We start from the raw sequence: 13,005 nt of genomic DNA, 5'->3' as shown, positions 1-13,005 counted from the left end.
GAGTGAGTGAGTGAGGAGGCAGGCGAATTATGTATTACGATTTGGAAGATGATTCAAAAAACCTTCTGTACACAACCATTCAAACTGCTCTGTCTAATCTTCCAACTCTTCTCCCCTTATTTTATCCTCTTCAGTGGTTTTGCAATTCGCTCGTCCAACAAGTTACTTTTTTTAATCTTTGTTCTTTTTCCCTCTATTTCACTCCTCTTTTTAACCCATGTTTCTGATCCTTCAGATTATTTTGTGGGAGCTAATGCAACCCTGAGGCATTTACTTGTTATGCATGTTTAAAAACCTCCAAATGGAAGAAAAAAATACCAACACAAATGTAAAATAACACCAGGAATAATTAACAATAATCAAACATATAACAATCTTAAGAAGATGAATCATATCATACATGAATGCACAATATGCAAACAAAAGCCAGGCTACATTGTATTTCTGAACAGTATCACACAGAACATCCACTTTCATAAAACATATATGCACATAGACACTCTTTGTGCAAGGCTAAAACGTCTCTCTTTTCACTGTGGGCCTTGTGCCATAGACCTCCTACTGCACTGCAGCTCTCTTAGTTAATGGCACAGAAGGAGGCCATTTCAAGAGTAAAGACGTGTTCTTCTATTGGCATTACATTATCAGCATTCTCCGTTACTTTCCATCATCACACTATCTATATATATAATTCACTAAGCCGGAAGACAAGTAGCCACCCATGGAAAGCATGCCGGAAGGGGTGTGGATTCACTAAGTCGCCGACAAGTAAGACACCCATGGCGCACGCAGGAAGGAGCCACGCCCACCAACTCTAAGACCATTGGATACGACGACAACTCACAGAGCCACGCCCACCAACTCGGATGCAACGCCTCGGAAAACATGCCGTCATTTCTGTTTGTCTGTGCCACAGTCCACATGCAGCTCTGAGCCACGTTGACTTTTCATTAGTCAACCTCAGTGGAACCTTGGTTCACACAGAGGCAGCGCCAGAGAGAGACAGAGGCACACACAGGCAGCGCGAGAGAGAGAGCCACGCACACACAGGCAACGAGACAGAGGCACACACAGGCAGCCCGAGAGAGAGAGCCGCGCACACACAGGCAGCGCAACAGAGAGAGCCGCGCAATCCTTTAAAACTGAGGTTAAAACACAATGAAGGAAGTAGTCTTTAAAAACCAATAAGCCCTGTGCCTCTTTTTCATTAGCGTCTCACCTGCTTCACCGCTCTGCAACAGTCGAGACGCTCTCTCTGCAGCTGACCTTCTCTGTGCCTGACTCCACTACTGTCAGTCGCGTGATTAAAAATGGTGAACTCCTGCAATGTTACTATCTTGGTTGGCTTTTACATAAAGTTCGGATTTGTTCAAATGTTCCTTTTTTTCCCCCCTGTGCTTAAAACTCATTTTAAAAAAAAAGTGTTTATACAACTGCTGCAATGTTAGACAGAGAGAGAGGGCTCGCCTGCTTCTGAGAAACAGAGGGGGAGGGGGCTCCCGTGCTGCTGAAAGAGGGGTGGGGGGCTGGGGAGGCTCGCGTGCTGCTGAGAGAGAGAGAGAGAGCCTGCGCATGCAGGGAGCCTGGGTTTTTTTCCCCCTGTGCTTAAAACTCATTTAAAAAAAAGTGTTTATACAACTGCTGCAATGTTAGAGAGAGAGAGGGCTCACGTGCTTCTGAGAGACAGAGGGGGAGGGGGCTCGCGTGCTGCTGAGAGAGAGCCTGCGTGTGCATCTGAGCAAAGACAATTTCCTGTTAGATTTGCCTTTGCAATGACAATTAATAAGACACAGGGCCAAACTTTCAAAAAGATGTGAATGTATCTGCCAAAACCAGTTTTCAGTCACGGACAGTTGTATGTTGCTCTCTCCAGAGTTCCATCTTTTCATTCACTTACTGGTATGCCTGCAGGAACACGTGCAGCAAGCGACACACACACGCATACAGGTGCACGAGAGAGAGAGCGCTGGACGCATAAGAATAATAATACTTCATTACATTGATATACCGGTGTTTTCGGTATTCAAAGCGCTATCCACACAGGGAGAAACCGGGAAGCGAACCCAAAATCTTCCACAGTCTCCTTACTGCAAAACAGCAGCACTACCATTGCGCTACAAGGCAGTTAAAGAATGCACCGGCCTCGATTTTGTTTTCACTTCTGTTTACAGCGATCGGATCGTAGCGTGCATTGTTGCAATGTTACTTTTCTTGGTGGCTTATTACATTACGGATGTTTCACATGTTAATTTTTTTCCCTGTTCTTAAAAGACATTAAAAAAGTGTTTCTCAACTGTGACTCCGGAACAACTCAGTACACAAGCTATATTAAGCGTCAACAACGAAGACTCGCTACACCTTAATGAACAAGTGCTGAAACTTATCCCTACCGACGAAGTAACTTTCACCAGCGTGGCCTCCATCGTCACAGACGATCCCGCTTTCAGTCACGGACAATTGTATGTTGCTCTCTCCAGAGGTCCATCTTTTCATTCACTCACAGTGGTATCCACAAACCCACCCCATTTGGACAACTGTGTCGTTCAGCAAGTGTTCACCCATCAATACATAATTATGCGGCGTCTGTTACGCCGCAGGTTGGCTAGTTTGTAATAATGTTTTAATAGTTTTTTTTGTGCTTTATACACATGCAAAGTATTTTTTTGATGTTTAACTTTCATCTGGAAATTAAATTGATAAAGCTCATTTTCATTCCTATCTTTTTTCTTCACATAAACTAGATTGTCATGCTAGTGACATCATAGAAGTAACACTACAAGTATGGAGGTGGTTACACTATGTATATTCTGCATCTAAAAAATCTCTCAGTACAGTTAGCTTCTTTTCCAAGTAGGCCCTAGGAGTAGAATTTTGTTTTTGGTTTCAAATTCATTTGTGCCTTTGACTCACGGTTCAGACTTTCTTATACCCCAGATCACATCTTTGTCTTTAGGTATCATCTCCTAGCTTTTCTAATCGGACACTCCCAAGTGTCCACCACAATCACTGACCCAAGAGTGCAAACCCTTCTGATATATTTGCTTTCCTTCTATTGGAATTTTGTTTTACTCAGTAGTTATGTAAACATGTCCTTTGGACGTTATTTAAAGATCAAAGGCTTTGTTGACTCATTTCTGTCATTATTTGCTGAAATTAAATGCGTATTGAAAAGTATTTTATATGGCTTTCAGTTAGTTGTTTTTTTATTAAAGATGATGACTTTGGCCTGTCAGATCCTTAGTATTTATAAACACCTCCCATCCAGAAACTGCTTTAAGTAAATTTCTTATATCCTACAAACCTGAATACATCATAACATTGTTAAAATGTTATAAATCCATTGCTATTTGCCCAAGCATTTGCAACTTCTGTAAAGTAATTGGATTCTGACTCATATTATCTTAACAATTGACCTTTCACAACTCACTGTGAAAAATTATCGATGCAGACATTAATGGTATCAATAAACCTACGCTTAAAAAGTTCATACGTAGGTCCATTTAGTCAGGGTCATGGGGTGCTGGAGCCTATCCTGGGAGTTCTAAAAGCAAAGCAGGAACCAGTCCTGGATGGAGTGCCAGTCAGGATAGTTTGTGTTTATTCATCCTACATGTACACTCATATTTTTGCCTTGACAAGCTTGTTACATGTATACAGTATGTAATGCAATTTCTGCCCTGTTATTTTAGTCAGTCAGTCATTCTCCAACCCGCTATATCCTAACACAGGGTCACGGGGGTCTGCTGGAGCCAATCCCAGCCAGCACAGGGCGCAAGGCAGGAACAAATCCCGGGCAGGGCACCAACCCACCACAGGACACACTCACCAAGCACACACTAGGGACAATTTAGGATCACCAATGCACCTAACCTACATGCCTTTGGACTGTGGGAGGAAACCAGAGTACCTGGAGGAAACTCACGCAGACACGGGGAGAACATGCAAATTTCTCGCAGAGAGGAGCTGGGAAGCAAACCCAGGGATCCATACTGTGAGGCAGCAGTGCTACCACTGTGCCACCGTGCCACCCCCTGTTATTTTAGTAATACCTAAATAACCATTTTATAACTTACTGTAGGCTCACAGCATTTTATCATCAAATTTATTATAACAATTTTGCATTTTTAGATGGATCACATACTTCTCCTTCATTTGCAAATTAGCATACTTTAAACAACTGTCAGTTATGAATCTTCTCCTTACATCTCTAACAAAGTGAAATCTCAGTAAGCTGAATAAAAGAGATTTAAGAGTGTAAGTTTAAAAATTAAAGCATTAAAAACAAGCTTAAATCATGCAAATATCCAAACTAAACATATGCTTAAAATGTTCTAAACCAACTAGCTTTTCATTTCAAGGAAAAAAGAGCAAAAAAAAAAACATAACAAGAAAATGAAAGGTCACAACAGGAAAGCAACCTGAGAAGTCAAATTGAGTAATTCAGTGCTTTCCAGAATTCTAACGGCTTGAAATGCAAACTATGTGGCAGAGGACCAAAAAACTTCAAACCTCCCTACTGCAGGGCTAAACTGTAAAAAATATTTAGGTCACTCTTTAAGTGCTAAGAAATTAAAAGCTATGACTTTGAACAATGAATTAAGTTCATTTTCTTATCATGAGTGTTACTGTGTAAAAAGGTAAAAGTCCAGCACAATGAATATATTTGTGGAATTCAAGACATATTTTATGGATATGATGGAGGATTTTTGACTCAGTATGCAAAAAATGACAAAGTCCTAATGCAAGAAATTGTATATGGCAAGTAAAGTGAATAATACTAATAATACTAATAATACTACTACTACTACTAATAATAATAATAATAATAATAATAATAATTATTATTATTATTATTATTATATAATACCCTGACAACTCTCTGGCTATAGATAGATGGAAAATTAGATGGTTATGAAAGGCAATAGATAGATTTAAAGAGGAAATCATACTGTATTTAAAAAGAAAAAAAGTAAATCTAAAGAGGGATAAAGGCATACCATTTCAACTTTGTGTACTTCCACAAGTCTCTCTCTCTCTCTCTCTCTCTCTCTCTCTCTCTCTCTCTCTCTCTATATATATATATATATATATATATATATATATATATATATATATATAAAGAGAGAGAGATTAAGTATAACATTTTATACTTTTATAAACTTTTATGTATAACACTAATTCACATATAACTACTGAAACTGTCAGGATTAACATTATTTACAAAAGCACATTTTACTCTAATGAAATTTCATTAAAAAAATTATCTTAACTCCTTGAGTACTTTAAAAGAATGGTAGATGGACCCTTACCTGATCTGGCATAGGAAGCAAGAGTGAAAAAGCTGATGATAAATAGTGGAGTTCCCATTCTTAAGTGCTGGTTTCTTTGCCTGTCCAGTAAAACAGTAACTTGGTCAATGCACCTTTGAAAATAAACTTTACATCCTGTTACTTTTTAAGCTAAATGGACAATCCAGGGGAGGAGGTAAAACAATTATTGATTGTGGTGCCATTGGATGAGTGGTGCTTCCTTAACTTTGCCAGACTCCACCCATGCCAACAGCATCATAATCTCAGAAATTGGACAGCTTACAAAATGTGCATGTTATCATTCTCTGCAATAAGATCACGAGTTCTAGTTTCTGACTTTTACTGTTTTCAAATGATGAGTCAGTTTGGAAGCAAATGAGAATTATTAGCAAGCATTCACAATTTGTAAATAGTTAATTATTCTCACATAGTTTCTTCTAAGAAGACTGAATGTTTGCACATATTTATGAATATTGTGGACTGTAAGGGGTGCTATTGAGATATCTTCATACCCAAAAATCTCCAAGGAGATCCAAAGTGGTTTAAAAATTGTGTTTTATTAAGTAAACTGTAAATTCAGAGGGACAAAATACAAAAACTATTTTAAAAAAATTAGAGACACAAAAAGGGCATACTGTTCTCAGGTTCTCCAACCAAAGTAGGACAGCTTACCCATACCAGCTGCAAAATTTGTTTTCTGTTATTGGATAAAGTTCTAATGTTTCCACTTCATGGACTCATGTGTGATCTGTAAAGCACCTTGTGATGGTGCATGATCTTTATGGTGCTGTATAAACTAAAGTTTCATTTGCCAAAAATTAATTCTATCTATCTATCTATCTATCTATCTATCTATCTATCTATCTATCTATCTATCTATCTATCTATCTATCTATCTATCTATCTATAGTTCCTTTCATATCTATCTATCTATCTATCTATCTATCTATCTATCTATCTATCTATCTATCTATCTATCTATCTATCTATCTATCTATCTATCTATTATATAGTGCCTTTCATATCTATCTATCTATCTATCTATCTATCTATCTATCTATCTATCTATCTATCTATCTATCTATCTATCTATCTATCTATCTATCTATCTATCTATCTATCTATTATATAGTGCCTTTCATATCTATCTATCTATCTATCTATCTATCTATCTATTATATAGTGCCTTTCATATCTATCTATCTATCTATCTATCTATCTATCTATCTATCTATCTATCTATCTATCTATCTATCTATCTATCTATCTATCTATCTATCTATCTATCTGATACAATGTGTTGCCTCACCCACCACACGACGAACCACCTGGACTGGGACCCCAATGCAGCGGGTGACACCTCAGCACCACTCTGGAACAGTGTGAGGTTTTTTTTTACGGTGGCTGGAGTGCCAGCCCTGCCACCAACTCCCAACATTTCCCTGCAACTTGGAGGTAATTTACCAATATATGTATAAAAGTTGTCCTGCATTCACTGTCTAGATTCTCTACATGGTAAAAGGTAGAACATGTATAGACTCTACAAAACATAGTGTGGTTTAATGGGTACATGTGAGACTTCATGATCCGCTTATCAAAGGGTCCACACCTAAGCAATGCATGTTTGACACCTAGTACATACTGGCAACCACTCTTTTTTTGCTTTCAGGCAGACGTTCAACATATGTTGCCGGTCACTGCAGAAAGAAATCTCTGAAGTAACTGAAGCCTTGAACTTCCATTTCAGTTCAGCCACTGATTTCTTGTAGGGTTCCTCTGCCCAAATATCTCATATTCTTGAGCTCTTCACAATAGGCAGCATGATCCTTCCTCCTGAATCTCATAGTTTCTGTGGCAAACAGACTTTCTGGATGTTAAATTCACCTCAATTAATTGAAGCTGTAAAAGAAAATGGCTTGAAACTAAGAGCGTCCAACTTACCATTTCAGGTCAATGACTGTATTGTGACACCCCAGTGAGATTTCCCTTGTTTTTTTTTCATAAATTAGAAGCACTAAATAAAAAATGGTGTGAATGATGCTAAAAAAAGAAAAAGGAATATTTTTGATTTGTGAGGTGATTCAATCTTGGGCAAGCCTCGGAAGCCCTGTTGTGCAAGATTGCTTTAAGCTAAATTTCCCGTTTCTGACTAAAAATGTTGTTCTTCTTATGAGTTTTCTGTAAATTACCAGCAGCATATGTCTTTTTACTATGAAAAAACAAACTATGAGATTAGTCTCAAGTATCCTTTCACAATCCTCTCCTCAATTTCAGCAATAAGATGAAAAGAAAAACAGATTGTCCTCAATAGGTGTTCATAAGAACACCACAGACTTGTAGCTAGTAGGACTCAGTCCACACATTTACTGTATGCAGTCACTTCTTGTTTAAATCCTAACAAAGAGAGCTGTGATCTTATCTATAGGTTGGTTAAGAGTGCAACACCCTGGTTCGAAAATGAAGGCTAACAGTTTATTATGGGTGGCTGCCATAAAAGAGGATCTAAGCACATAGCAGACAAGCAAGTAACTATTATTTGAGTACTTTAAGAAGCTTATCTCAGACTTACAAATTGTTATTAATGATAATGGAGCTTAACTAGTATACCTTTTAAAGACATGTGCAGTATGTAATGTATAACAGGCAAGTAAAACCTTGAGAAATGATAAACAATGCAAAGAAGAGACTACTCTTGAAAGATGTTTAAGCCAGAGAAAGCCAACATAAAGGCATCATGACACTTTGATTTCCTCTGGCTACATGGCAATACAGCAAACAATCAGGAATGACAAGGTTGGCTGGAAGCTGCTTTGGAACATTTAAAGAGACAACATCTACTAGAAATATTTGAAACCTATTAGAAACTGTAGCCTGTTTGTTCTGCATAAGAGTAATCCTTTAAAATACAGAGACAGTTTTATTCAATTCACAAAAGACATTCTTTGCCCATCTATGATTCTGTTTTGAATTTTAAATCATAACTAGTAGTGTCATGTTCAGCCTAACTGGTTGGAGACTGTGGAGGAATTATCACATAATTCCCAAAAAACTGATCTTGGAGTTATGCCTAATGGGACACAACTGATTAACAAACAATATTTTATGATAACTGTACACTGCACTTCTAGCATGATGATCCCATTTCACTAAACAGGAAGAATCCCAGTATGTTTATAAAAACACAAGGGGGTTCCCCCCTGCTGCTTCTTTCGCCAATACCCATGGACTGCACTACACACCAGCCACTTCACGTCTCTGCTGCTCGTGTTGTGAAGAGAGGGGCTGAATGCACCCCAAGGAGACGCAGTTGCTCCTCCGAAACCCCCTCTTAAATGGTGATACAATGGGAAACAAATGCAGTTTTTTTTTTACGTTCTCTTTGCTCAATCAGATGCTGGTTTGCTGCTGCTGCCGTGCCATGTGATCTGCAACTCATGTGGTGCTTCGAACATTTAAAAGCCTGTACTGCAGCTGTAATACTCTTTGTCTTTTATTTCCAGCCCCGGGCGCGGTTAAATCTTTTGGCACAAAGACTCATCTCGTGGGACGTGAGTTCTTGATATTTTTTAGTTTATAATTTAAAAACAGAAAAAGACTCCCTGCTCATTGTTCTTGGTGATTTTAACAGAGCAAACCTCAGGCAAGAACTGCCAAAATTCAGTCAGCATATTAAGTGTCCTACCAGGGACAAAAACACACTGGGCCACTGCTACACTACATTAAAGGATGCTTATCGCTCTGTCCCTCGTGCTGCCCTGGGACTCTCTGACCACTGTTTGGTTCATCTTCTCCCGACTTACAGGCAGAACTTAAGATCTGCAAAGCCTGTGGTGAAAACGGTGAAGAGATGGACCAACGAGGCAAAGCTGGAACTACAAGCCTGCTTTGACTGTACTGATTGGAGTGTTTTTGAGTCTGCAGCGACAGACCTGGATGAGCTTACTGACACTGTGACATCCTACGTCAGTTTTTGTGAGGATATGTGTGTGCCCATGAAATCTTTTTGCACATACAACAACAACAAACCCTGGTTTACTACAAAACTCAGGCAGCTTCGTCAGGCTAAGGAGAAGGCCTACAGAAGTGGGAACAGAATCCTGTATAATCAGGCCAGAAACACATTGACAAAGGAGATCAGAGTAGCAAAGAGGTGCTACACTGAAAAGCTGGAAAATAGGTTTACAGCCAATGACCATGCATCAGTGTGGAGAGGTTTGAAAGACATCACCAACTACAGCAACAACACAACAACAACATTTATTTATATAGCACATTTTCATACAAAAAGTAGCTCAAAGTGCTTTACATAATGAAGAAAAGAAGAATAAAAGACAAATAAGAAATTAAAATAAGACAACCTTAGAGGAAACCATCCCCCCATACTGAAGAGAACTATCAACTGGCCAACGAGCTGAATTTGTTCTACTTCAGGTTTGATAATCCCTCTTTCACACCTCTCACCCACGCCAATCAAAATACACTCCCAGCACCCACTACCAAGCCCCTGCCCCTCCCCACTGACACCATACCTGCACTCAGGATCTGTGAAGGGGACGTGAGTCAGCTCTTCAGGAGACAGAAGATCAGGAAGGCACCAGGTCCAGATGGTGTGTCACCCTCCTGTCTTAAAGTCTGTGCTGATCAGCTGGCCCCCATATTTACACAGATCTTCAACAGATCCCTGGAGCTATGTGAAGTTCCTTCCTGCCTTAAGCGTTCCACAATTATCCCGGTTCCAAAGAAAACCTCCATCGCAGGGTTAAATGACTACAGGCCAGTCGCCCTGACATCTGTGGTCATGAAATCCTTTGAAAGACTGGTGTTGACCTACCTGAAGGACATTACAGATCCCCTGCTTGACCCCCTACAGTTTGCTTACCGAGCAAACAGGTCAGTGGATGATACAATCAACATGGGACTGCACTACATCCTGCAACATCTCGACTCTCCAGGGACATATGCTAGGATCCTGTTTGTGGACTTCAGCTCGGCGTTCAATACTATCATTCCAGAAGTCCTCCACACCAAACTCACTTGGCTCACTGTACCAGCTCCCATCTCCCAGTGGATCAAAAACTTCCTGACAGATAGGAAGCAGCAAGTGAGACTGGGAAAAATCACATCCAGCACACGAACAGTCAGCACTGGCGCCCCCCAGGGATATGTCCTCTCTCCTCTGCTCTTCTCAAGAGACCCGTCTGTTAAAATCCTGAAGTTCGCAGATGATATGACAGTCATTGGCCTCATCAAGGACCGTGACGAGTCTGTATACAGACGAGAGGTCGAACAGCTGGCCCTCTGGTGCGGTCAAAACAACCTGGAGCTGAACAAGCTTAAAACTGTGGAGATGACAGTGGACTTCAGGAGGAGCCCCCCAGTGCTGCCCCCTCTCACACTACTCAACAGCATTGTGTCTGCTGTGGAAAACTTTAGGTTTCTTGGATCCACAATTTCCCAGGACCTAAAGTGGGAACTAAATATAAACACAATTGTTAAAAAGGCCCAGCAGAGGTTGTACTTCCTGCGCCAGCTCAGGAAGTTCAACCTGCCTCAGGAGCTGCTCATCCAATTTTACTCTGCAGTAATCCAGTCTGTTCTCTGTTCATCTATCACAGTCTGGTTTGGCTCAGCCACAAAACAGGACAGGAACAGACTTCAACGGACAGTCAGGATTGCAGAAAAAATCATTGGTGTTGATCTGCCCTCCATTCAAGACTTATACAGATCTCGAGTCAGGAAACGGGCAGAAAACATCATTGCAGACCCATCACACCCTGGTTACAACCTTTTTCAACTTCTTCCCTCTGGTAGGTGCTACAGAGCACTGTACGCCAAAACTACCAGACATGTGAACAGTTTCTTTCCTCAGGCCATCACTCTCATGAACACTTAAGTCAATCTCACAGCATCAGGGACAATACTAGGTAAAACTGGAGTCCAATTCCTTGTATGTGTACATATACTTGGCCAATAAAGCTGATTCTGATTCTGATTCTGATTCTGAAATCTAACAACATCACATTAAAATTCGATAAGTTCAGAAAAGAATGATACCAAAAATATATCTATAGGTTTTAAAATAAGCCAGATTTAAAGTGTGACAAAAACGTGACATAAACACGTCACATAAAATTGCACTTTTAGGCTTAGGATTTTATTTATATATATATATATATATATATATATATATATATATATATAGAGAGAGAGAGAGAGAGAGAGAGAGAGAGAGTAGATATTGGTGAAATTATGCCCTTTTTTATTTGTAACAAAAAAAAACAGTCAGTCATTGATCAATTTAGTCACCGCTTAATTAAATATTCTGAGCATGCTAACCTTTGGCTAGTTCATGTTATTTCAGTGATTCTTTATACTTCTAATGCATTATTCACTGGCTGTTTAAAACCATTCTATATACACTTTCATTTAGGTTAATTCAAAAACCTGCTGCATAGATCAGGGGTCACCAACACCACTGTGGCTGCAGGTTTTCATTCTTACCCATTTTTTAATGAGTGCCCTGTTTGTCTTGCTAATTAACTTCTTGTGAATTCATTTTAATTGACTTGTTTTTTTTATGATTTGTTCCTTTGAATTGCTTCATTTCTTTCCTAAAATGGCACCCATACAGAAATTAAATGTGTAGTGAGGGAGCCAACAGAAGACCAACTAAGTCAGGGCCTCAAACTCCAACCAATTTCACTCCAACCAGCTGCTTAATTATGCACCAGTTCTTGTCGTTAATTAAACCCGTTCTTTAATTCCATGGCTTTGTTGCTGCTCTCATGGTGCATCAGCAGACATTTTCGAAATTGTTGATTTTCTCTTTCTAAGAGCACTGTTCAAATGTTTTGGGAACCCGAGCAGATCAACATTCCTGAGAAGTTCATCTTCCTTTATTTTCAGATATTGTATGATGAACACCAGTTGTTTTGGCTCATTTTATATTTCATTATTGTTTGGATGCTAATTAAGGAAAAAGAAACAATTAAGGGGTCTGAGTCTTCAAGAGCAAGTCAATTTAAATTAGTTCAAAAGAAGTTAATTGGCAGCAAAAACAGGACACTCATTAAGAAAAGGGTTAGAATGAAAACCTGCAACCACAGTGGTCCCCCAGGACCAGAGTTAGCAACCCCTGGCATAGATCATTAAAAAACTAGAACAACCACATAAGGTTTATACACTGGCTTCCAGTTAAGATTTGGACTGATTTCAAAATCCTCCTTTTTACGTATGAAGCCATAAAAGGCCAAGGCCTTCTTACCCATCTGAAATTGCCATTACTTATAAACCAGAGAACCAGACTACTCAAGTTTCTAAGGATTAATAAAATAACAGTGTTCAGTTAGAGGGCCACAAAGCTGTAGATTGATCTGTCTACTTTTAAAGATGCCCCTTCTGTTGTGGTCTTGAATTTCTATAAATGTATACATTTTATAAATTTATTTGGTCTTCTCTGAATATATCCCTGGCAATATGTATATGGAATCTAGGGATTTCATGTGCAAGTATTTCAAATATGTGCTCTGAATTGGTGTTTCTGGCTTTATTAAGAATTACAGAACCTGTTTACATATTGCTGCGATGCCATTTTGTTTTCCCTATTAGTGTTGCTATTTTATATCCTTTTGTATTTGCCATTTCCTTGGTAGCAGCCCCCAAAATTTACTGCTAAGCACTCATTGACATCTGTGGC

The 13,005-nt window shown here is 39.3% G+C and overlaps 1 protein-coding gene across 1 annotated transcript in view; it reads right to left on the bottom strand.

The window, feature by feature from the left end:
• The window catches only part of LOC114650987 (complement factor B-like), a 42,190-nt gene extending 36,717 nt beyond the window's left edge, over nucleotides 1-5,473 (bottom strand). The window contains exon 1 of the mRNA XM_028800945.2: nucleotides 5,310-5,473. Coding sequence (XP_028656778.2) covers nucleotides 5,310-5,367 — 58 coding nt within the window. The 5' untranslated portion in view covers nucleotides 5,368-5,473. The remainder of the gene's footprint in view (nucleotides 1-5,309) is intronic.
• Between the last annotated feature and the right edge of the window lie 7,532 nt (nucleotides 5,474-13,005).

The sequence above is a fragment of the Erpetoichthys calabaricus genome, chromosome 1 (genome assembly GCF_900747795.2).
Source record: "Erpetoichthys calabaricus chromosome 1, fErpCal1.3, whole genome shotgun sequence".
NCBI lineage: Eukaryota > Metazoa > Chordata > Cladistia > Polypteriformes > Polypteridae > Erpetoichthys > Erpetoichthys calabaricus.
Note: the sequence above shows the minus strand (reverse complement) of the source record. Positions and strands in the feature narration are given on the sequence as shown.